Source organism: Pezoporus flaviventris, unplaced genomic scaffold (assembly GCF_033815535.1).
Source record: "Pezoporus flaviventris isolate CSIRO_AGI_PZ_B2104156 unplaced genomic scaffold, CSIRO_AGI_Pfla_v1 ptg000011l, whole genome shotgun sequence".
NCBI classification, from domain to species: domain Eukaryota; kingdom Metazoa; phylum Chordata; class Aves; order Psittaciformes; family Psittacidae; genus Pezoporus; species Pezoporus flaviventris.
In genome coordinates, this window is record NW_026892559.1 from 3,162,131 (window position 1) to 3,186,597 (window position 24,467).

A 24,467-nucleotide genomic window follows, 5' to 3' on the forward strand; every position below is an offset into this window, starting at 1 on the left:
ATGCTTTTCCTTGGAACTTTGGGAAAACTAGTTCTGAGGTAGACGTGGAAATCTGTGCGGCTCTTCCTTAGGCCTGCGCTGCTCGTAGCCGGCCTGGAGGGGGACAGAGCTGCTGGAGCGCTGGACATTCCGAGGGAAGCGCAACCTCCCGCGGGTCAGTTGAGCTCAGCTACTCCCCTCCCCGGGCTGCGGGGAGCTGCCCCTTTAAGAGCGGGGAGGTTACGTCACCCTGTTCGGGGAGTGGGCGTGGCGCGCCGTGCGCAGGCGCGGAGGGCCGGGGTGGGCCCGGCGTCGCCATGGGCTCCTGAGGCCCGCAGCGCCCCCGCGCCGGTGCCGGCGCCCGCCCGCCGGGCAGCGGGGCAGGGCCCGACCCGACCCGACCCGACCCGACCGTTCCTCACCCCAGCGGGCTGGGACCAGCTGAGCCGAGCCCCGCCCGCCGGCAGGTAAGACGTGGCGGGGGCTGAGGGGCCTCGATGGCGGGGAGGGGTGCTCGGTAAGGTGCCCACAAACTCACCTTCCGCCCCGCGTCCCCCGCTGCGGTCGCGACCTCCGCTCCCCATCTCCCCACCCCACAGTCCCTCCTCCCTTTCCCCGGCGTGGCCCTCACGGTCCCCCCGATGCGGTCCCGCAGCCCCGTGCCCTCCCGGTGCGGCCCCCTCTCAGCCCTTCTCCCCATTCGCCCGGCCAGCCCGCGCACGTTCCCCCGATGTGTGTGCCCCGTCCCCTCCTCTTCCCCGTGTGTGGCCCCCGATGTTCCCTCTCCACGTACGCGGCCCCCACAGCCTGACCCGTCACGCGCGTTCCCTCTTGTGTGGCCTTTATACATACACACGTACCCCCCGTGCCTCCCCACAAGGTCCCAGTGCAGTCCCCACAACACCCCATCCCCTCATGTAGCCCCTTCTCTCCGCTATGTCCCTGCTGCAGCGCATCCCGTCTCCCCATGCACACACACACGTACGGTGCTGACACGCTTCGCAGCGGCATTAAGTGGCTGTCACTGTCTGCAAGGGTCGGCTTGGCTCCAGGTTTGTGTTTGCTGTGCCTCTGCTGGTTCAGGCTGTATGGGCACCACGGGTAGGTGTGTGAGGAGGCTGTTACTGTGCTCCTGTACCGTGGGTGAATTACGATGGGTCTTGTTTGGATGATCATGGTGGCTCGAAACGTCAGGGGCTCCATGAGGACTAATTCAGTCTTGGCAACTGCAGCACGTAGTGGAAGGAGGGCTTTGGGAGAACATGTGTGTGTCTGGGTTCTGGTGAATTGTGATCCAGGAAAGGGACTGGAGTGGTTTCAGGCTATGAAAGCTGCCTGAAACACCATGAAGCTGTCAAGAGGAGGAGGAGTGGGAGATCTAGAGGAAATAGTGAAGATGGTTCCTGCTTACAGAAAGTTTGAGACTGTTCTTGCCACATAAGGAGCTTGAACAGGAGTAATTATTGAAGACCTAGACAGGCTTCCCCAGAGAGAAGACTGTTTACCTTCGCTGAAGAAAGAAATAGAAGGCATTGATCAATACTAGAGCGAAGGGTAATAGGATGAATAGAAAAACCTATTTCCTGTCCTTGGAGACAAAGACAACAATCGATGAAAATGTAATAAAGCATATCCCACTAATAAATCCTTGGCGTTTTTCAACACAAGACTTAGCTGTTCCTTTGAAGTTGTGCTGCTGGAAGTTACCCTTGGGTCTAGGAGCTTAGCAACCTCCCTAAAAGGGACCAGAGATTTCTCTAGAAACGATCGTGTTATTCAGGTTTCTAATACTGAAGGTTTGTATTTGGGTGTTACTTTTGGGAAAAAAAGTAAGCTCTCAGGCTTTTAGGATGTTGGCTAAGTGCTAAACAATAGGGCTTCAGGGACAGCTTTTCTTATGGTGAAGGTGTTCCACAAAGGCCTCCTTCAGGCTCTTTTTTTCACCATTGTCCACAAGAAAATGCACTTTGAATGTGCTCTGGTCTAGTGGAGCAGTTTAAAAGTCCTTAATACCATCATTTTTATGGTTGTGCTGTAAACCTTAAGTGGCACGTATGCAGCAGGTGGCTCCCCCTGCATGTGGAACAGGAGCGATTGCTGTAGAATGTTCTACTTGGGTCTGTACAATCATCTCGGAGTGCTGAACAGGCTGTTTTGGAAACGTGGGGCAAGGGGAAGGACACCTCCCAGTCACTTGGGCATCTTTTGTGCTATTATTTGCCTGTCTCCTTGGGACATGTGGCAGTTAGAAGGGGAAGGTTCTTAAACATGCACAAGCTGGTCAGAAAGTAAAGTTCAGTGTGATTAGGTGGTGTGATGTAACGAAAGCTTTCTGAGCTGGCTGGTTTCTAATAGTGTGACAGAATCCAGCTAGAAGGCTGCCTTGTTCTCTGTTAGCTTGTTTGCCCCTTTGCCAATAGCAGGCTGGGAGATGAGCATTTGCAGTTGTGGGATTAGGTTCTGTTCTTGTGAATAAAGGAAGGGTGGGTTGGATTTTTTCTTGATTTATAATTAAAATAACTTTTAAAACACCTCCCTCCTGCCCCCAAATGTCAGTCCCTTTCTCTACCCAGTTCTACTGCTGAGTTAACTAAAACATCTAATAATCATATGTGACTTAAGACAGCGACCTTTTAATTTCCATATGATGGAACTTACCTTTCATCCTTCTTTCCCCTCATGTTTTGGGTCTGCATTTAATTGGCTTATGTTTGCAGTGATGGAGATGAACTCTTACCTGTTCCTCCTAGCAGAAGTGCCTCTTTCATTTTCCAGCAGCTCAAAGGGTGTCTTTGAGCTCTTGCAGCTATGGCTGGTGGAGCAGTGAATTCCTCAGGAGATGTTTGTTATTTGGACCTAGCTGCTTCAAGAGCTCAGTCTTGCATTATTCAAAGTATTGAAGTTAAAATATGGAAGTTGCAAATCATGGAATCACAGAATGGCTTGGGTTGGAAGGGACCTTCAACATCATCCAGTTCCAACCCCTTTGCCATGGGCAGGGACACTTTCCAGTAGACCAGTCTGAGCCCCATCCAACCTGGCTTTGACACTTCCAGGGATGGGGACTCCCTGACTTGTTGATTCTGAAGGGCTGGTGCTATGACTAGTTTTCATGGGGCTTTCAGGCTAAAATTGAAGAACCCAAGGTTATAAAGCAGTGGTGAATGTACAGCGTGGACTATCTGCAGTATCAAGAGAATAGTACAGGCTCAGAGAGAAACTTCACTTAACCTTTGTACAGTAGAGCTTTCCTACTGCGTACTGCTGCTCGCTATCTGCGTAACAAAGCTGCTGCTGTTATTGAGCAGTCAGAGCTGTGGGCAGAAGCTTGTCTCTGTTTTAGAGCTTGTGATTGATTGTGCTTGCTGAGGCCCTGGAAAATTGAGGTGTTGTGGAGAACAGCATTGGGTTTGAGTTTTGTGTGCTGACTTGCCCATCTGTTGGCTTGAAGCGGTGCGTGTGTTGTGTGCTGTTCTCACTTCTTCCCAAACTCTATGGGCTTTGCTTTCTTGTGGTGGAAGGGTGGTTTCCTGCCAAGACATTACACCCTATCAGAACACTTGGGGCTCTGAAAGCGGTTTGAAACCATGATAAGATGGATTAAAACACTTAGCTAAAATGACTGTAAAATACAATAGTGCTTGGACTGGAAGCACCCTTTTGAAAATGCTGTTGGTGTTGGTGGTTGTTTTTTTATTTCCTTCCCTCCCTCCCCCTTTTCATTTTCTTCCCTTATGGACTACTCTGGGAGAGGGCAGTGGATGTGTTGTCAGAGCAGCAATTCCCCAGGAAGGTTTTGGAGGTGAAATCCTGACAGCTGAAGCAGTGAGTTGCCGCCATTCTCCAGGAATCTTGCCTCGAAGTCTTCTTCCTCTAGGAAGAGGCAGGTGACTGGCGTACTTGCTGATAACCAGATTCTGTCTAGTCTTTAAAAATCAGCTCAGCCTCCATGGGGTTTTTGTTTGTGATGGGGTAAGTACCGTATCTGGGATGGCAACACGAACAAGCTGTGTCCAGGGAAAATGCAGTGTATAGGCAAGATGCCCAGGAGCTGTGCTGTTATCTGGTTGTGACCAGGTCTTATAGCCCTCAAGAGGCGTATTTTACATGAAATCTGAAAAGGGAAATCACTTACATGCTCTACTTGTAGCATTTAATATCTTTTAACCCATGAAGTATGTGGATATTTGCCTCCCCACCCTCAAGTCTCTGAATTGAAAGGATGGGAATACTGCTATTGTTATTTTACAGTCACAGTGCCTGTGAGTCTGATGACACTGAAAGGATCAGCTATTTCAGGATGTTGTATGATGCGGAGTGACCAAGAGCATAGAGAGATAGTGTCACTGCCTCAATTTTTTTGTGTGTAACCCAAAAACATGCCTCTCTGCCTGGGTATGTTGTACATCTGTCCCCTGATTAACTCTGTGGCAATAAGGTAAAAAAAGGTCTCTCTGGTTAAGCAAAGAAAATGACTGCAACATGTTGTCTAGTGCAGCAGTGAGGTTCATGAGGAGGAGATGAAGTCATACCTTAAAATCTGACCTTGCTGGCCCATTGTTCCTTCTGCAGGCTGTGAAACATGACATGGATGCTACTGGAGGCTGCTGAGCTGATTGCTTGAGAGCCTGCAGTTGCCTGGCTGTCTCCAGCACAGACACAGACAGGCAGCAGGAGTGTAAGTAGCTGTGCCTCTCTCTGTCCAGGTTACTTAAAATTAACCTGGCCAAGCCAGTCACCTGAGGAGGCAGATTAGAGGAAAGTCAGTTTCTCTTCATGGTGTCTGGTCTCCTTCATGCCAATTGTGCCAGGAAAGGTTGATTAGTGGTGGGTGTAGCTATTTGCAGCTGATTGTCCCATGGGAGCTGGGGGTGACCTCTCTCCTCCTCCAGACTCTCCTGACTTTAAGGCTTTCTTTCCCCTGTCCCAGTGGCTTTATGATGGCACTGATTTCACAGCAGAGTTTTCAGCTAGAAGTTATTCATATAAATTCCCATTTAGGCAACTTCATCCACCTGAGTAGTTTAAGGATAGAGTGTCTGGAAAAACTGGGTTGAAGTTTCATCTTTTTTTTTTAAGCACACCCCCTCTCAGGTGGATGCTTGCCGTGCCCCTGTCTGTGTAGAGAAAAGGCATTGCTGTTGCTGACTTCTGGGTAAGATAGAGGAGATTCAGAATTGCCTCAACATTGAGTTAGTAGCTGTTGGCATCTGTCAGCTTCTGACAGTATTGGTGACTTCTCTGCAAACCTCTGTGGTCAGCTTCAGTATCGAGTCGGGAAAAGGGGAGCAACTTCCAGCCACTGCTGTGGTGTAAGTAGCCTTCAGAAGAGCATGCTGGGTAATGTTTTTCCTTCTGATGCTGTGCTTTAGCCAGCAAGTGTGAGAATGGTTTCCTCCCCCAGGCATTGCTCTCTGCCTGTGAGCTTCCAGAGGCAGCTTTTCTGTAAGGGAAGTGCTGTGTTTGGGCTCACTCTTTAACTAGCAGAGCTATAATGCTGATTTATCTAGGGCTTGGCATTTTTTTGTGTGGGGAGGAGCTCTCCTCTCCCAGCAGTACAAGGCCAGGTTGGATGGGGCTTTGAGCAACCTGCTCTAGTGGAAAGTGTCCCTTGGCAGGGGGATTGAAACTGGGTGAGCTTTAAGGTCCCTTTCAACTCAAGCTATGATTCTGTGAGTCCAGGAAATGCAACAACTCACAAACAAAAACCCAGACCAGATGTTATTTTAGCAATTACGGAATGGCGTCATAGTGAGTGGCTTTGGGTGCTTTGCTGAGAATCACCATTTTTATTTCTGCACTGCTCATCACTGCTACACATATTTGCATCAGAGAGTGATTGCCAGGAAAGTCAGATGTGCTATCTTCCTCATACGCATTGCTGCACAGTTCCCTAGGCTTATGATAAGATGTCTGGCTTCTTCCAGCACATTTACTTGCTAAATTTACGTCTGGATCTGATCTGATAGATACTCTGTTATATTCTGTGTGGAAAAGTATGTTCTTATAAAAAAAAAAACCTCCCTTCCTGTGTGACTGCTGCAAGTTCAGTGGCTTTCGATCCTGCTGTAGAGTTTGACTTCTGATTATTCTTGGAGTAACTATACCCAGTGCAACTTTAAAACTGTTGCTTCCACTTGGAGGAGGGGAAGGATGTATGAGACGGTAGTGGAATAAGTCCTGATTTGACTTCCTTCTTGAGAATTTGGAAAACGAAATCAAGCTTCCTCTGGCCTGCCAGACACAAGTGTTTGCAACACATCCTTTTTCTTGAGTCTTGTTCCCCTCTGCCAGTTGCAGAATGTCCTTGTAGTCTTTCTGTGTTTCTCCCCTGGGAGCAGAGGGCTTGACTGGTTCATGTGGAGTGGGGCTGCTGGAAATATGGGAAAGGGACACAGTGCATAACCCAAGTGTGCTTGAGCCTCCTCTCAAAGGAGCAGTTGGAAGGTTGGGGAACATCCCTTTTCCTCCTCCCTCCCCCTGTCTGTCTTTTTCCTGACCCCTTCCAAAAAGGGGACTGGATTTTGGATGTTGACCTATCACAATGTGAGTCAGTCCACAAAGTAAAAAAAAGAGGAGGATGAGGAGGGCTGTGCGAGTACAGCGAGACAACAGAAATTAATAGAGCAGAAAAACACTCTGGAAAGAAGATTGCATGGCTCAGGGTAAAAAGGTTTTATTGTTGATTCGGAGTTTTTAAATGGGTGCCTGGGGAGGGTAAGCTGCTCTCTCTTTGGATCACTGTGTGTGCATTAGCAAAACGAGTGGGGGCTCTGTGAACTGGAAGTGGAGATGATTGTTTTGGTAGTCTCAGAGTTTAATTTCCTTAAGATGAGAAAAGAAATTGCATGGCCTTGTTGAAGGTTAAATTGTTTGTGTGTATGGTTTGCTCTTATGTGTGTGTACCTAGGCATTGGATCATGTCTTGAATATGGCTTAGTGAGTGTGTACCATGCTCTGTGCTTTGGTCCTCCCGGGTGCTTGACTCCTCTGCCTTCTGCTTCTGAGGCTACTGGTCTTCCTGCTCCACTGGTGCTGACACTACTGGTTTTATGTCCCAGCGATACTCCTCTCGTTTCACTGACTGTACTGACAGCTGCTTTGGAAATCGTGACTGGGCAAAACCTCCTCAGTGTTCAGCCTGCTCACTCCTCTGGAGAAATAACCCTGCATTTGCATCTGAATTTGGTGTGCAGAGGGAGAAGTGCATTAAGCTGGTACAAAATGCAGTAACTGTAGATTCAACTGCTGTTCTGGTAAATCTCGACGAACGGTCGTCTTCTAGCCGAGTACAGTATTGCTCATGTGTGTCTGGAGTTTTGTATATGTGCCCGTGTATGAAGTGCGTGCTATGGGGTGACTTTCACCCACATAACATCAAGAAAGCTTTGCGCAGCATGAATAATAAAATGGAAATGAGTTGCACTAGTAAAATTTGCATGCCAGGTCACATACTTAACTCACAGATTGTTTTGGGAGTGCTGCTGGAGAGCTTAAAAATGCACTGTTGGGACCTTTTTGTATTTCATAGCTAAGTAAACTAGATGCCACTCCAGGGAGCAAAAGCAATTTAATAAGTAATAAATTTAAAAGCATTTTATTTTCTTTTATTGCTACTACTGATTTGAGCTGCACCAGTGACTGTCTTACTGTGTAGTGTTATGTTATTTTGCCCTGGGTCTCTACCTCCTTCTTTTCCTACTGCTTGTCGGATCAGCTGGTGATGCCATGCCTTTGGGGGTTGAAAAGACCTTAAATCAATTGCGAATTTGCAGTATGTATCTAGCACAAAGGAAAGAGCTGATCCCAGTTGGCAAGTCTAGGCATTCTTATAATTAAAATAGTCTAAAATCTGGAACCATTTTGTCCTGTGTTTTTGTAGTCCTTACAAGTCTAGGGGACATTCTGAAAAACCATAAAACTCCCGCTTTCACTAATGTAAAGCTCTTGCTTGTGTCCTAGTAGATGTAGAAAATTTAGACTTGAAATCATCCACTGCATGGTTCTTCTGCATTGGTTGTTTTGTGTCCAGAGTAAGGAAAATTTAATGGAACAGCTCTTGGAGAAGTAAGAATTTAAGAGGGGAGTGGAAAATGGTTTTGTCTTGTCTTAATGGAAACCAAGTTTGGCGTGGTGGATATTTAAAACTACAGGAAGTATGGAGTAGGTTTTAAGGACTTTTCTTGCCTTGTAGCTTTCCAGGAGAACCTTGCAGCCAGGTCACGCATGTTTTCTTGGATCGTGTCTTGTACAGCAGAAGGAGGCTTAGCTGTTAAGACTCTTTCACGGGATAGCTTTGTGTATCATTCTTTGCTCTCTCAGCAGTTTAGAAATGAAATACTTTCAGCCTCAGAGGAGATGATCTATTTTAAAAACACAGATTGTGTTTGCAGATGGCAGAGAACGGCATCAGAGTCACGTCGTTTGGGGTTCTTTTCCTACTGACACTAGGGCAAAGCGAGTGCTCTGCTGCCAGCAGCATGACGGGTCAGGTCTTGCTCAGAGCAGTCAGCCCACTCCTCCTGTACTGCACTCTAGGATTGAATATGTATTCAGAAGTGCCCTGAAGAACTGAAGGACTAAGCTTGAATGTTTCTTCCCTCCTCTTGCTCCGCTTTTGTTGCATCAGAAATGGGGTTTGCATATTTATGTTTGTTTGTCCTTATGCAGAAATAGCTCCTTCTTGGTGGTAACATTTTCCATGCCTTTACGCAAGCCAAAAATGAAGTTTTCTTTTTTGTTTTCACTTGTGCCACGTCCCATCTGTTTACTGTTCCGAGTTTATTTTTGGTGGAAGAAGCTGCCATGTTAATGTTAAAGACAGAAGGCCTCTGTTTCCAGAAGATACAAGAATGGCAATCTGCTCCTTATCAAGACTTAGTGTGCTGCTGTTTTTCTGTGAATGCAGGCCCTGTGGACACATCCCTGCTAGTTTTACACAGGTGTGGTGTCTCTAACAAAACTGGTCCCCATGCAGTCTGGAGCCCCTTCCCTGTCAGAAATCTCAGTAACAGTGTTCTGTGTCTCTAGTTTTTCATCAGGATAGTTATCTTGATGCAAATCTCCCATGGAGGCAGGCTGAGAGAGCTGGGCTTGTTCAGCCTGGGAAAGAGAAGGCTCCAGGGAGACCTTGTAACAGACTTCCAGTAACTAAAGGGGGCCTATAGGAAATCTGGAGGGGGACTTTTTACAAGGGGAGGTAGTGTCAGGACAAGGGGGAATGGCTTTAAACTGAAGGAGGGTAGATTTAGATTAGACGTTAGGAAGAAGTTCTTCCTTGAGAGGGTGGTGAGGCACTGGCACAGGCTGCCAAGAGAAGCTGTGGCTGCCCCATCCCTGGCAGTGTTCAAGGTCAGGTTGGATGGAGCCTGGAGCAACCTGGTCTAGTGGAAGGTGTCCCTGCCCGTGGCAGGGGGTTGGAACTGGATGAGCTTTAAGGTCCCTTCCACCCCAAACTAGTCAGTAATTCTGTGAAACTGCACATACTTGGCTTTATTTTCTTTTCTCTCCTTGCATTGAGAGCAGGCCCTAATACTGCTAAAGTGCTTTCAGAAAATCTGTTTGGTAAGTTTAAGCCAGTACTGGGTTGATGGTTAAGCTAATGCCCTGTATCAGTACAGGGTCTTATCTTGCCCTAATGTGCATAACTTGTAGTGGCATCTGGGTGAAAAAACGTAACAGCTCACTGGGGATGGAGGTGTCATCTCTCCCTTCCAGGTTTGGGGTTGTTGGTATAGACTTCACGCAGGCCTAAGTATTGCCTGAAGCTCATGTAGCCCACGTAGAGGAGTCATACCAGCTGAGCCAGGTTCCTGCAGCCATCCTGAAATACACCGAAGCCTGTGTCTGAAAGCCCTGTGTGTTTACCCAGATGTGCTTTTCTGTATGCATGTTTTCAGCTTGGTGCTTTTCCTGGCTATCCTTTCTCCTGGTCCCGTTTTGGGACTTGCTGTGTTGCAGGTTACCTCCATGGGCAGCAAGGTTGTCAGTTGGAGATGAGGAAAGCTTCAAGAGTGATGTTGAAATGTTTTCATATGATGTATTTAGGCAAGGCCTCCAGAGAGGGAGACTAAGTGTGCAGGTAACTATACTGTCCCTTGAAATGGAATCAGTGAGATGGAGGTGAAAGTGATGAGCGGAGAAAGCAGGATATGGCAAAAGAGAATTTGTTATGCATTACATTGGTTTGTACTGCATTGATAATTCAGGTTTCTGAATGCCCCTAATTTTCCATATGGCGATGTCAAGTGCCTTCCTCATGGTTTGGTGCCTCGCAGTGCTGGGAACTGTACGGGCAGAGAACAAAAAGATGGTTGTCCCGAGGAGCTTAAAATGCGCAAGAAACAACAGAGAAATACAGGCAGCTGGGGGGAGTACACAGAGAAGAGCTCACAGCTGTAACTGTTATCAGGTTGTTGCACAGCTGGAGTAGCAAAATGGAGAAAATTGAGGTGAATATGAAATAGCTTTGTGGTTGTTGGAAAGGACCCTTTTCCCCAGGCATGAGAGGAAGCAGGAAGGTATGTGTTGACTGACAGGGATTGTGATGCTGGTAGGTATCCAAGAAACAAGTATCAAGACGCATTTGCTGTGTCAGGTAAGAAGGAACCTGCTTACACTGGGATGCCTAATATGTAGCTTGTCAAGGCAGCATGTTAACTGTGATGTGCTCCCAGGCACCACCTCTGCTGGAAGCCTGTTCTAATGATGTGTTGGGTTTGTGTCCTGTGGGGAGGAGGCATCTTGGAAACAAGGCCTAATAAGACAGTTGCCATAGCCTTCCTTTATGATGGTCTTTTTGAAAAGAAAAAAGAGGAGCAAGCAGATTCTGAGCTGCTGGTGGTGAATGGGTCGAAATCCACCCACCTGGTTAAGGCTCCAGTCATCTGTGCTATTGCCTGTTTTTTAAGTATAGTACAGAATTGCTCTTACAGCTTCAGCATCTTGCATTCAGTAATCTTTCATAATAGCTTTGAGCACTGCCTATACTTGTCACTGTAGCAGTGGTGTGTGGGACTTTAGGAGATTAGAAGGGATAATTGGGAAGGTGTATGTTATTTTGCAGATTTGGGAGTTCAGCGTTCCTTCACGTTTCACTAGCAAGGAAAATGAACTGCAAGCTGATTCTTGCAACCAGTAAAAAGTATCAAGCCATTGAAAAGTTGTCCTCAGGGACAACCCTGAGGAATAGGGGGTGCTCATGGCTGAGTTGTATTGGGGTTTGGGGTATGAGAAGTGGAGACCTGGTTAATAGAGGTTGTATATTTTCTTTCAGAACACCGTGCTGGAAAGAGTTACTAGTTTCAATGACTGTGAGCCGGCAGGGAAAGATGCATAGTCCTGGAATTGGTGACAGTTGATGTCTAATCACAAGGGGGCAGTGTTAAGGTTACACTTGTGAGTGTCCTTGCTTCTGAAAACAACCCTTGTCACATCAGAATGCTTGTTGCTCACTTTTTGTTGTTTCAGCCTCTTTTAAAATGAGTGCAGAGAAGCAGAAGAATTCTGTTTCAGATCTTCAGCTCTGCTGATGTTGCCAGCCCTGCATTTGAGTCTGTGCTGTCAGTGTGGTTTGATTAGCTGGACCATGGAGCTTCAGGTCTGGTCCCTCCTGCCACTGGTGGGCTGCAGTAGTGATCCTCTCTGCTATGAACTTTAGAAAGGGCATAGCAGCTTCTTCCCTTGCATAGCTCCCAAAGTGCAGTGGGATGTGCAGGACTGCAGCTGACTGGACTCTAATTAGAGCTAGGTTAACCGCATGTGCATCAGCTCTGATTTCATTTTCTTTCACTGTCCTTTGTGAGGTCAGTGGAAGCACTCAGCACTGTTGAGTGTTCAGCCTCTTCAGAAGTGACTTGGGTAGAAATCTTGTTCTTCTCAAAGCAGTAAAAACCTTGCTACCTTGCAACGTCTCCATCCATCCTTGAGCTTTCTGAATTTTTAGGTATGGTATGTAATGTGTGTGCATGTGCTTTGAAACTCAAAACTTAACAGTTACTTTTCCTGTACTGATTAGGACTGTAACTGAATTACCCTTCAGTACGTGCAGTTATGGAAAGCTGTAACTGAGAGCAGGGATATTTTGGAAAAAGAATGACTGGAAAGAACAAAGAAAAGCCAAGTTTGATTTTTTGATTTTTTTGTAAATTAAAGCATAACAGTTGTGCGACTCCCTCTATAGTAAGATAGTATCTGCTTAAGCAAATCTGGGTAATTCACAGGATTTGTATTTGTTCTCTTTCCCCTGTGGGAGAAAGCAGAAATGAGATGGAATGTGGCCTAAGTAAAATCAGAGTGCTGTGCACTGCTGGAGCAAGTGTGTGGTTTGGAAGAGGATGTGCTGGAGGGGCCGTTTGCCCACTGTAGTGTGCATGTGGAAATGATTTGCTCCTGGCCCTCTGCTTTTACTGGGTGCCTGTTCCCTGATTTGTGCTGTGGCTTCAGGTGAAACGAGGCTGTGGCAGTTCATCTGTGGATGTATGTTCTCTTCCATGTTCTGATGGGACCTGTCAGTAAGTGACAGACATCCCCTTCCCTGTTGCAGCTGTAAACTGTGGCGATGGATCGTTGGCAATTCTAAAGCCCTTTCCATCTGCTGATCTGAAAGGCCTATGTAGGAGCTACATCTTGCACTTCTACAGAAAGGCTATCCCAAAAACTATTAGGAGGTTATCAGAAGGAGGCAATATTACGCTGTTCCCCTTGATAACCATGTCTTTACTAGAACTGCATCAGAAGCAGCTCTTCTGGTGGCTAGAACCAATGGCTGCCTGCTTGTGATCTTGGTTTAAGTGGATTATCTTCCTCCAGTCCAGAGGTCACATTAGAGCCTGCTTACAACCAAATTGAAAACCATGGCTGCTTTAGATCTTAGGCCTTCAATAATTTGTTCCATTGAAAGAAAATAGCTTTTCATCCAGGAAATGACCAAGGGTCATGTTACTTTGAAGTCTTGCATATCCTTGTGTTCTGGCTGATATTTTCATGGATCAGATGGCTTTTAAAGGCTAATCAGGTTAAGTTCATGTCATGTAGAAAACCATGCTGAGTTAATAGAATTAGTGACAGGTTGGCTAAGTTTACCATGCCATACAGTGTTTGGTATAAACATTACCTTTCATGCTCTTTTTTCTTGTGAGAAGAGCTTTCAGTGCCTGTCCTTCCAATGAAGGTGCTTTGGGCTGAGTTGGGTTTAAAAATGGCAGTAGGAGAGGTGGGGATTCCTTGCTGGAGGAATAAGGAGATTCTTCTTTCATCCTTGCTGCACAGTAACACTTTGTGGTGCCTCTTCTTGTTGCCTGCTGCTGCTTGTTCTGTTGCCTTCCAAATGAAGCTATAAGACTGGCAAACTAGACTAGAACAGAGCAGAATAGCTAGTGCTTTTGTGGGAAGTAGAGCTGCTAAGTTAGGTGTGCCTGTCATCTTCCAGTACGGATGATTTAGATATTTCCTTCTGATCTTAGGTGAATGCTGTATTCATCTTGTTCTTAAATATTCTTATTGCAGAAGGGTAGTGACAGTGGTGGTGGCAGTGTTTTATGGTCTTGGGGAGGCTGTGTTGTGAGAGGTTCCTGAGGACCGCATGATTTGTTGTATCACGAGGGGTGGCACTGGCAGACTTACCCGGGTCCTGTTTGTAAAGCATGTGAGCAGCCTGGTGAAAGGCATGTGAGACATGCAAAGTGCTGTTACTGTTAAGCTCCTGAGTCCTTTCAGCTGGGTTCAATTGCTTTTTTTTTTCCTCTTCCTTGACAGATTTTGGCTTGTGGGTGCTCTTTAGCAATCCTAACTGGAACCTCACACCAAAAGACACCATGATGGTGATGACTGACGTCACTGCAGCCCCCGGATTGGGGTCAACTGCCACCACTCCAGCTGTGGCTCCCAACTTCTCCTGGATGCCAGAGGATGGCAGCCCCACGGCTGTGGAGCAGCCAATATTCCTCATGACCACTGCTGCTCAGGCAATCTCAGGTTTCTTTGTATGGACAGCTTTGCTCATCACCTGCCATCAGGTAAACCCTGTCACTCACGCTTCTCATCCTTTTCTTTTCCCCACACATATTGAAGAACACATATGATCCCGTGGCATATCCCTCCCACATTCAGCTGTGTGATGGGGGTTTTCAGTCTCTGGAGTGGTACCAGGACCTCTTCTTTTGGGTCTAATATATTATCTGTGCTGATCAAGGTTGCAACTTTTATATGGGCCTTTTTTTGCCCAGATTCAGACAGTTTGCTGCTTCTCTGTAGTGTAAATGGAGAGGAAGCAAACTCTTTAAAACTAGTAAAACATTTGGCCATCTTTTGAGTGTTTGCAGAAAGGTATGTTATCTCAAGCCATCCTTTCCCAGGTCTAGTAGCTGAATCTAGCCATTTTGTTATTGTGTCAGCTGCTAGGTAAATGACTGTGGCCATCTGTTGTTTGACATACCTCCTTTGATCTCCTGTGCCAGTGGATTCCACAGGCTGAACTCTGCTGCGGAAAGGAGTAGCAGGAAATGTTTTATTTAACTTTTCTCCCCTCCCCTCTTTCTGGGGCAGGTGTCCTGGGAGCCAGAGCAAGTCAAACCCTGTATCCTGTTCCATACCTCTCTTTCATGCGGTCATCATGTGAACTGAAAAACACAGGGGGGAAATGCAAACCCTGTTATTTATCAACCTGTGTTTTGTACCTGTTGGTCCGTAGATTCCAGAGTGATGACTAGGGTCTAGAAAACTGCAGCCTATTCATGGAATACAGGGGCTAGTGAAGTTCAAAAATGCATTAGTCGCTGATGAATAAGACTAACACCTGCAGTTTCACCAGCTTGGGTACCGATTACAGGTGCCATGGATCCTCCTGTCAAATTGACCACCTGCTGAGGGTAGGAAGAAGTCTTTCCTGGGGGTATAGCATTGCAAAGTTAGGCATTAATGCTCTTCTCTGCAGAAACCAATGCAGGTCAGTGCCAGAGAGACGCTGTTGATTGAAACACACTGTTGTCCTCTTCCAAGGCAGCAGTTCTTGTGCTTTTGTAGGCACCCGGATCACAGGGCTCTTGTGACATCCCAAGGGCAAAGCTTGGAGTCATCTGAACTCCGGTGTCAGCTATCCTTGTGCTGGGTCAGATGTGTCACTGGGATTGTCACAAGGAAAAAATACCCCTAAGGTCTGTTAGTTTATTTCCAACCTGTTATTCTCAGGAAACGAGACTTTTTTGAGCTCCTCATGGGTTAGGGAGAGGAAACAGATGTATTTGTAGCCCTTCAGCTGATTTTGACCAAATCTGCCCAAGAGGCAAGGAGAGATGAGCAGCAAGTAGCTAGGGAGAGAGAACTTGCTCTCGCTTTCCAAGGAAAGGTGAGATCATTAGTGTATGCTTTGTTTTAGACCTTGGAGAATCCTCACAGCACCCCCAAATGTAAGGTGAAGCTTCAAGCAAATGCTTATGCTTCTTCAGGCAGCAAAGTCAGTCAGTCATGAGGCATGTACGTCATAAACTAGCTGTTAAGGCCAGCCGCTGGGGCAGCAGCTTGGTGAGGGTTGCATATGGAGGCCTTGTCTCTGGAGAATGTGCCCTCTGCTTCACTGTGGTAGACAGAGTGTACTCACAACTCTGGCTGAAGCTCTGGCCATGTTACTAGGCCAGAGTAGTGCTCATCTTCAGGGTATGTTTGTGGTCAATACCTTTTCCAGGAGGTGGGTAGTCTGTGAGAAAGCATCTTAGGTGTGAGTTTAATGATGGCTAACAAACTGTGAGCAGTGGTAGGGTGGGGACAGTGTGCTCCTTGCAGCCAGTGACTTACAGCGATTGGCATGTGTGCAAACTGTGGGACAAAGCAAGCGGTGTGTCTGCATGGTTCCTTTGAGCATGCTGGGTGAGCTCGGTGCTCCCTTGTTGGCTGACACGTTGTGGCTGTGCTGTCACCGATGTGCAGAATGGCACTTCTGGAGCCAAGATGGGTTGTGGCTTATCAGCTCTTGGCAGTGCTGTGAAGGGATCTCTTAGGTTGTTTCAGGTGAAAGTCTTGAAAGCATCCAAAGCTGCCAAGAGAGAGTGTTTAGAATGAGCATGGACTTAAGCTTCCCTCTTCAGGGAAAAACAGCCTGCAGTGATATAAATCTTTAGGTACTTCAAACAGGTTAGCAGGAATATAGGGCTGAGAACTGGGGAGAAAAGGTATGAACAAAAGAATATGGGCAAGGTGATGATAACAACAGTAAATTAATTCCCTATAAGTGACTAGGTTAGAAATGCCTCCACTTCCTTTTCTTCCCTCTGCAAACTAAGGGGTACTGTATTAATATCGTGTGATAATGGTGATTTGGTTTTAATTTTATATTATTACTTTGAGGCCATCAAGAGGTGAGTTATTGAGTTTGTTTTTCCTTGCCCAGTTGACTCTGCAGTTTTACTTTCTCCTCTCTACTCCATATCCTGCTGATCCTGGTCTCCCCTCTCCCTTCTCTCAGATCTACATGCACCTTCGCTGCTACAGCTGCCCAAATGAACAGCGCTACATTGTTCGGATCCTCTTCATTGTGCCCATTTATGCCTTTGACTCATGGCTCAGTCTGCTGTTCTTCACCAATGACCAGTACTATGTTTACTTTGGCACAGTGCGGGACTGCTATGAAGGTAAAAAGGGGTCAGACAGAAAATGGGGGAGGTGGGAAGTCTCTGCCTTGAGAGAATTTTTGCTTCTAGCTGGGGACATTTAGAAGCATCACTGTCACCTACTGAGACAAAGTTTTACAGGGTGCCTCACTAGATGACATGTCTTGCTCAGTGCCTGAAAGTCACAGAATCATAGGATGCTTTGGGTCGGGAAGGACCTTGAAAGATCATCTTAGTGCAACCCGCATGCTATGGGCTGGGACATCTTTCACTAGACCAGGTTGTTGAAATCCCCATCTAACCTGATCTTCTTCTCACTGGCTGTGAGCATGATAAGATGCATTGAGCCTTTTCTCCAGTGTTCTGTAGAGACAAAGTTTATGATTTTCCTTTGCTTCAGGAAGGTGTGGAGCCAGAAATCTGATTCTACCTGCTATAAAGCAATTTATCAGTTAGCTCTTTCTAACAGCACTTAATCAGCAGTCAGACACTTGCTGTGTTCTGTTTTCTTGGTGCAGTTTGTTAGCAATGTATTCTTCTGGTCCCATCCTGTGGCCACTTGTGTGCTCATGCAGGGTATCACAGCCACCACATGCTGGGGTTCGTGGGGTGTAAAGTGCTTTGGAGTCCTGCAGGAGAGAGGGTGCCATGTTCAGGATGAGTTACTCGTTGCTGTGGTTTTGGTTATCTGCAGCAGATAACACAACTGTTGTATGCAAGGGAAATGGTTACTCTCCAATAAATGCTGTCTACATTTCCTTCTTGACCTCATCCAGAAAGAAGCTTCTGCCCACCCAGGAGGAGAAACTGTATTCTGGCAGTGTATTTTTGAGGACAGTTTATCACTATACCCTCATTAAATCATGTTTCATTGGTGCAGTTGCTGTGGTGAGATCTGCATTGCAGAGAGGTGCCCCAGCCATGTGAACAAGTTAATCAACTGAAGGGACCAGCAGGCCCTCCTTCACATCCATGACAGTGCTCTGAGATGCAGCACCAGATGGCAGATGCACACACGTGATTCAGAAGGCATCTTTGTTTGGGCCTGTGTTTTTTCGTTCCCTGCTCTGCATGCGTGTGCAGGTCTAGCAGGAAGCTGCTGCTCTGCCAAACTCCTCTCCTAGCAACAGCCAGTATCCCTCTGCCTCAGGGAGTTTGCAAACATCTGAGCATCTGCTCAGGAAGCAGCCGTTGCTCTGGAGTTCCCCTCAGCATGTTGGGCTGTGCAAGAAGGCTACAGGTGGAGGCGAAAGCACCTTTGGTCAGCAGGTTCTCTCCCTTCCTTTTTCTGGAGATTGCTTTAAAACAGCCTTTTTGTTCTCTTCCCTCCTTTGCCATCCATCTCATCCTTTCTTTTGTGGGGAGGATTTTAGATTGCGAAGCAGGGAGGAGCTCTGTTAGGGAATGGGGCAGAAGACCCTACTAATACATTTTAAAACCTATCTTGGGCCATTTAGGGGCATTTCATAGCATGCATTAGGAGGAGCAGACTTTGGTGATGTTCTTTCACATGACTCTGTTTCTGTACAAGTCTGGGTGTCGGTAACTGACAAAAGTAGATTCGTTTTTTCTTATGTTGATGTCATGAGCACCATCTGATGAATGTGGATCACGACTGGAGAAGAGTTCTTTTGCTGATGGGGTGAGCTTTGATAGTTAGCACTCATTTCTCTTGAAGATGAATGGACAAATATTTCCCCCTCCTTTTTTTTTTTTGTTATGGAATGTTCTTCCTCTGTTGTCATCTATTCCCTAGTGCTTGTGAAATGGGCAGCTGGTATTGTAATGACCACATCAGAGGGCAGGGGTCACTGGAGGACAATAGGAAAAGCTCAGCTTTTCTTGCTCTGGGTGCTGGAAGCTGTCAGCTAAGTTGTAGGAAAATTGCAGGCAAAAGGAGTTATCACAGTTATTTCAATAAGTTTTCCATGATTGGTGTTTTCTCTTCTAATTAGGGCTTTCGTAAGATCGTTGCTGTGTGAGCATACCTAACTTTCTTCAATCACAAGGATTACAGATGCGTAACAATATCCCAATTACATAGACAGAAGCAGGTATACCACTGGCTTTTATGTGCTGTAGCATTCTTGCCAGCTGGGCACGTGTACAAGCTGTAAATACAAGGTTTTGAGATGATGAGTGTTTTGGGGAGTGTTAAGTACCTCTTTTCCAGGGCATAGTTTGGATGCTTGTAGAAGAGTTAGAGTTGATGTCTGTCTCTGACTTTGGAAGTCCATCCACATGGGAAAATTGACCTCAGGTCTAATAACTAGCTGCTTGGTGAGGTCAGCTTCTCAGCACTGTACTTTATTAGGCTTTCTTTCTTATTTCCAAGTTCCTCGAGACTTCTGTTTCCATCCCAAGTTATTTTCTTTTTGTATTATGTCATTGCTGGGGGGTAAACCCAGGATTTGGGTGTTGGCATTCCAGAGAATTTCCAGATACAGGCTGTCATAGAAAACTATGTTGAAAGAAGGGTCACCTGCTCTTCCGTTTTGGCCCAAGGCTGTATGTGGCAAACTTAAAGAGTACAGTCCTTGCCCTAAAAATCTCACAACTTTATGATAGTCCAACAGCAATTATAGCAGATCAAGAGAGTGGCAGATGGGGCATGTACAATTCAGTACAATTAAGTGGGTTTGGATCCTGTGAAATGGAAACCTGTCCGTAGTTCTGATGAGAGTGCTCCCCACAGCATCTTCACCTCAATTTATATATATCAGCAAAATTGAGCCTTGAAGAGGACCGAAGTGGGGCAGAGTATTAGCAGTCAGTCTGAAAAGTCCTTCCTCATCTGTACCAGCTTGCTGGAGAAGGCAGAAAGGAGCTGGCCCAGAAGCCTGTTCAGTGCACAAGAAATTTCAGCTTTCTGAGGAAATGAAGCACAGAGGCTGTTTTTCAAAAGTCTCTGCCAGCCATAAAAACAGTTTCACTGATTAGTAGAACCCCTCTGTTTCTCCAACTCCTACGTCTACAGTCTGGTTACTTCAGAGAGAGAAACTGTGTTCCTCACCTAACAGGTTAAATATAGGAGATAAGATATGTCTGATGAATCAGAGAGAACTTTTCCAAATTATTTAGTACCCATGTAATGTCCTGGAATGGTGCACAGGAACCCAGTAAAGAATGGCATCTTACAGATGCCAAGTAAAACAGAGACTGTCCAAAATGTTATATGGTCCTGTGACCCTTTTGGCATGAGTCATGGAACTGGCCTGGGACCTTGGCCACACTCCAGTTCAAATAGTCTTGTGAGTGCTGAGGTAGGGTGATAAATGAAGAGAAAATAATCTGCAGTGCTTTGAAGGGAAAGATGCTGCATAAGCAGTCCCTGCTAATGTTTGGTCTGTTGCCTGTACTCTTGGTCCTTGCACCTGTTTTGAAGTTGATTGTCATTTTGCTCTGATTGATGTCTTTGCAGCCTTTGTAATATACAACTTTCTCAGCCTCTGCTATGAGTACTTGGGAGGGGAGAGCTCCATCATGTCTGAGATCAGAGGGAAACCAATTGAGTGAGTATTTATTGTGCTTGCAGCATGACACTCTCCTCCTTCTGTGCCTATCTCTGCCCTGAAAAACTGTGTCAGGTGGCAAGTGTCTGCTGGGACTGGGCAGCATGGATGGTGGTGATGTACCAGTGCTCTGGTCTGAGACAGATCAGGCTGATCACATCCTCTTAGGCAAGCTGAACTGATTCACAGCTTTTCTGGGCACCTGCCTACTCCTTTGTTTCTTTTCTTATTCCTGTCTCCTCCTTTAAATAGTTTCTGTCTTCAGTTGGTTGTGTGTGCTTCCTCTAGGATCTGTCAGTTAAATAAATAAATAAAATAGATTAGAGTATGGAATTGGGATGTTGTTTTAAATTCGTCTCTGAAAGAGGGTATGGCTGTAACTGTAGTCATGGTTGGAGAAAGCACTAGTACTGCAACTTCATTACAGAGTGGTAGACAAAGAGGGTAGGAATCTTGCACTCTAGCCCAAATCTTGGTTCTGAAACCTGTCATCTTGTGTTGGTCCTTTCAGGTCCAGCTGTGTATATGGGACTTGCTGCCTGTGGGGAAAAACCTATTCTATTGGATTCCTGAGGTTCTGCAAACAGGTAGGGGCAGGAGGAACTGTGCCATCTTCCAGGAGTGAATGAAATTTGGGGGTGGCAATGGTGCCTTTTGCTGCTGAACTTTTGAGATGAGCACTTCTTTGAGGGGGGTTTTAATAGCGTTTTGAAAGACAGCTGAGGAGAGATGCTGTTTTGTGAGCTGATTTGTTTTGAATGATCGTACTATTTTCCACTGAATCCTGCGTCAGGAAGGCCTCAGTAAAAGACACAATTTATCTCCTGTATCTGATATGAGCCCTGGGAAGAAAATCTGATTTCCTCTTCCTTTACTGGATTGCAGAGGTCCCAGCTTTGAGAAATAGATGGCTGCGTTGTGTTGCAGACACCCCACAGTTGTGTAACAGCCTCCTGAATTCCCAGTGCTGCTGTTGTGGTTTGGAGTTGAGGAGGGGGGTGGAGGTTAAGTGTGACACAGTGCTTTGTAGGAGGAACTGAGTATTGTTCACCATGTGTGTCTGCCTGTGCTGAATTGGGTATGTTGAGGGGGAGGGAATGGGGGAGATCTAAACCTCGATACAGCCCTTGTCTGCTCATCCCAGGTCAGTCACCTCTGGCTGCCATGAAACAGCAGGTGAGTTTCAAGGCTTTGCTCACTTGCTGGAATGAACACATGAGGTTTCTGTGGAGACAGCATGAAGCAGGTCTGGTTCTTTGAAAGGGCTCAGGTCATTGTAATTCCAGTCACTGGGTGTAGATCTGCCCCAGCTTCTCCTCCACATCAAGACCCTTCTTTTGTGTTTTAGCAGTGTGCAGAAACATCAAAGGTACAATGCAGCCTCACAGTAATACCCAGTGTTAATCTCTGCAGCACAATTGACCTTTTTCAAAGGACCACATCTTTATTTTCTCTCTTCTGTTTCTCTCTGTCCCATTCTCTGTCCTCATGGCTTTTACGTTTTCTTCCTTGATGCTTTATTTTCTAATCTGCTCCCACGGTGCTGTTTCACCTGTTTCTCCCTGGCTTCACTTGTACACCTTTTGATTCAATGCATTTACCTGTTCTTTTTGCTTCTAATGTTAACTTTTGCCTTTTAAATATGTCATAAGCAGATCAAGGTTGAATGAGTGTTGGGGAAATGATTTCCCTTAGGCGTCTTCTTTCCCATTTCACTCTGGCAGTTATCTCCACATGGATTGCACTGGCTGTGTTTGGAAAGTTTTTCTCACAGCGAGGACTAGAAGCACCTTTTTTTTTGGTGGGGGGAGGTTCTGCTGGTCACCTGCAATTCCTCAACTCATCTGGTAACTGGCTTGCGTGGATGTTTCGCTTTTCTTTTGCTGCTGTCTGGCAGCAATTCTTATAGTCAGGCCTGCCCTTTGCAAACTGCTAAGTCTGCTGAGGAGGCTGTAAGGGAGGTGTCTTGCAAAGGGATGTTTAAATACTTCTGTCCTCTTGACTCGAGTTTATGTTACCTTGGTGAGAAATTTTTGACACCAAGACTCACTTTTCTAGTACTTCCAGTATTGCTGAGTAAGACCTATCAAGGCAATTTCTTGGGAAGGCAGGTGCCAAAGGGCAGCAGAGCAAATCTCAATGCAGATGTGTGCAGTATCTACCATCACTATGATCAGGCAGCGAAATATACTGGAAGGAGCACCTTGCCGGTTTTATCCATCCTCAGCATCTTCAGGACTCTTGTTGCCTCCCACTGCCACCTGCTCATTTTCTGGTCTTTCCAGCCCCTTTCATCCTGAAAGAATCTGTTATAACCATTCCTTCTTTCCACTTTCACTGTTACCCCAAGCTGTTCTGAACTGTGGGTCAGAGTCTGGCTGCATTGCCTGTGGCTCTCCAGCAGTTGGGTGGTGTGCTGGAGGCTGTGGTGTAAAATTTGGACAGCTTGTGTCCTTCAAGATATCTTGATCAAGATTCTCTGCTGGGCCTGTGTCTGATAACCCGCACAGATGGGTCACACACCATCCATGTGCTTCCTGTATGCTGTAGCATCTTCTAGGGAAGCAACTAAAAATAGGATGTGGTGGTTTGAATTACAGGGAAATGGTTAAAACATCCCCAGATTGGAAGGAGGGGAAGCTTAGAGGACAGAGTTGTTTACCAATTAGCTTGACCTTTTCCAGTTCACATATTTACAGTGACTCACTAACTGGCATGTGCTGGGGTTTTTAATCTCCTTGAAGTCTTATGACCACTAACAAATTGCATCGTATCCAAAGCAATTATTCATGCTTGGTTTTGCCTTCTTTCCATGCACAGCCCTCCCCACATGTGCACAGGTCAGCACCTGCCCAGGCTGTCCAGCCTAGTTCAGGGAGATACAGGTGACATTTTTGGGGTCATAACTCTCTGCTCTCTTAGGACCTTGAAGTTCAGTGTCTCCAGAAAGGTGAAGAATGGGGTGGCTTTGAGAGAGGAGTCATCCCAGTAGGAGCACTGATTTATATTGGCAGAATGGATAGAGCTGATCCCAAGTGCCATGGAGTCTTTGGGGAGATTCAGTAAAGGTTGTGTTGGTGACAACAGAATAGCTCTTAACTTCTGTTTGGCAGCACATGTTGCTGTGTGTACAAATTCCTTAATATGGTGGCAGTTGTCAAAGTGCCTCCTCAAGAGAGTTGGATTCCCCTCCATCCCATCCAGGGGACCTTTTTGCCTAGCTTTATGGTAGCCATGGATTGGAGTTTGCTTCTCTTCCCAGTATCCCATCGATGAGCAAGTGGTGGGGTCAGACTCCTTGGTGAGGCTGGATTGTGTTGCCTTGCTGAGTTGTCCCAGTGGACACTCCATTGTGGTGCTGGCTTGGGAACTTGGCTTTTTGCACCTCCTGCTTTCTCATTTTTTCTCTTTCATTCCTGTAGGCTACCCTGCAGTTCTGTGTGGTGAAGCCCCTCATGGCAATCAGCACAGTCATCCTTCAGGCCTTTGGCAAGTACCAGGATGGTGACTTTGAGTAAGTTTGTTTGTCTAGCTTGCAAGCCTTAGCTGGACCTCCTCTGTCTAGTTGGCCTTATTGTCCATGTGTGTGCTGGGCTCTGGGAAAAGACAGAGGGACAACACAGGCTGAATATTCACGTGAGAAAAGAGGGCAGAGGTAAGCCAGTTGGCTTCAGGTTTTTCTTACCTGTGTTTGGGGGAGGGAGTGGGACAGGGAGCCAGGAAGGAAATGGAGTCTTAGAACTCCCCAGTGAGAGTGGCAAGGGGAAAATCTCAGGCTGAAATCTCAGGCATTTGTCTATCTTGTCTTTTCAGTGTAACCAGTGGCTACCTCTATGTGACGATCATCTACAACATCTCTGTCAGCCTGGCACTGTATGCCCTGTTCCTTTTCTACTTTGCCACACGTGAACTGCTTAGTCCCTATAGCCCAGTCCTGAAGTTCTTCATGGTGAAGTCTGTCATCTTCCTGTCCTTCTGGCAAGGTGAGCTGCTTTTCCCTTCCTGTGGTAGGCACAAATTGTTCTCTGCAGGGGCTCGGACACTAGAGTTGATAGAGCAGACAGTGATTAACAGCCAGAATGTCTTTCTGGTATTACTATGTTTGGTTTATTGTCTTTCATTGCTTTTCTCTGGGAAACCTGTTTTGCTCATTTTCCTCTTTGTTTCTGAATCTTCCCTTTCTCTATGCATGTGCACACTTGTATCTGCCTGCAAAATCAGCTGTTTGGATGGGGAGTCCTTTCCATTACTGGAACAATCATAAAACACAAGCTGCCAACATTTTATCTGCATGGTGCCATTTGATTGATTAAAGTGGCACATCTAAAAATTTGTAGTACTTTTAGTCTCTAGAAATAAAATTTTAATGGCATGT

General features: G+C 46.3%; 1 protein-coding gene across 3 annotated transcripts in view; it reads left to right on the plus strand.

The window, feature by feature from the left end:
• The first annotated feature begins 260 nt into the window (after positions 1 to 260).
• TMEM184B (transmembrane protein 184B) overlaps positions 261 to 24,467 on the plus strand; it is a 30,449-nt gene continuing 6,242 nt past the window's right edge. Inside the window, exons 1-6 of one of the 3 annotated variants that reach the window (XM_061450849.1) lie at positions 261 to 446; positions 16,436 to 16,601; positions 20,002 to 20,092; positions 20,604 to 20,679; positions 23,515 to 23,606; positions 23,906 to 24,075. In XM_061450849.1, coding sequence (XP_061306833.1) covers positions 16,442 to 16,601; positions 20,002 to 20,092; positions 20,604 to 20,679; positions 23,515 to 23,606; positions 23,906 to 24,075 — 589 coding nt within the window. In that variant the 5' untranslated portion in view covers positions 261 to 446; positions 16,436 to 16,441. Of the gene's footprint in view, positions 447 to 13,729; positions 13,995 to 16,435; positions 16,602 to 20,001; positions 20,093 to 20,603; positions 20,680 to 23,514; positions 23,607 to 23,905; positions 24,076 to 24,467 lie in introns of those variants that run through there. The other 2 variants (XM_061450847.1, XM_061450848.1) reach the window with 2 other exon arrangements.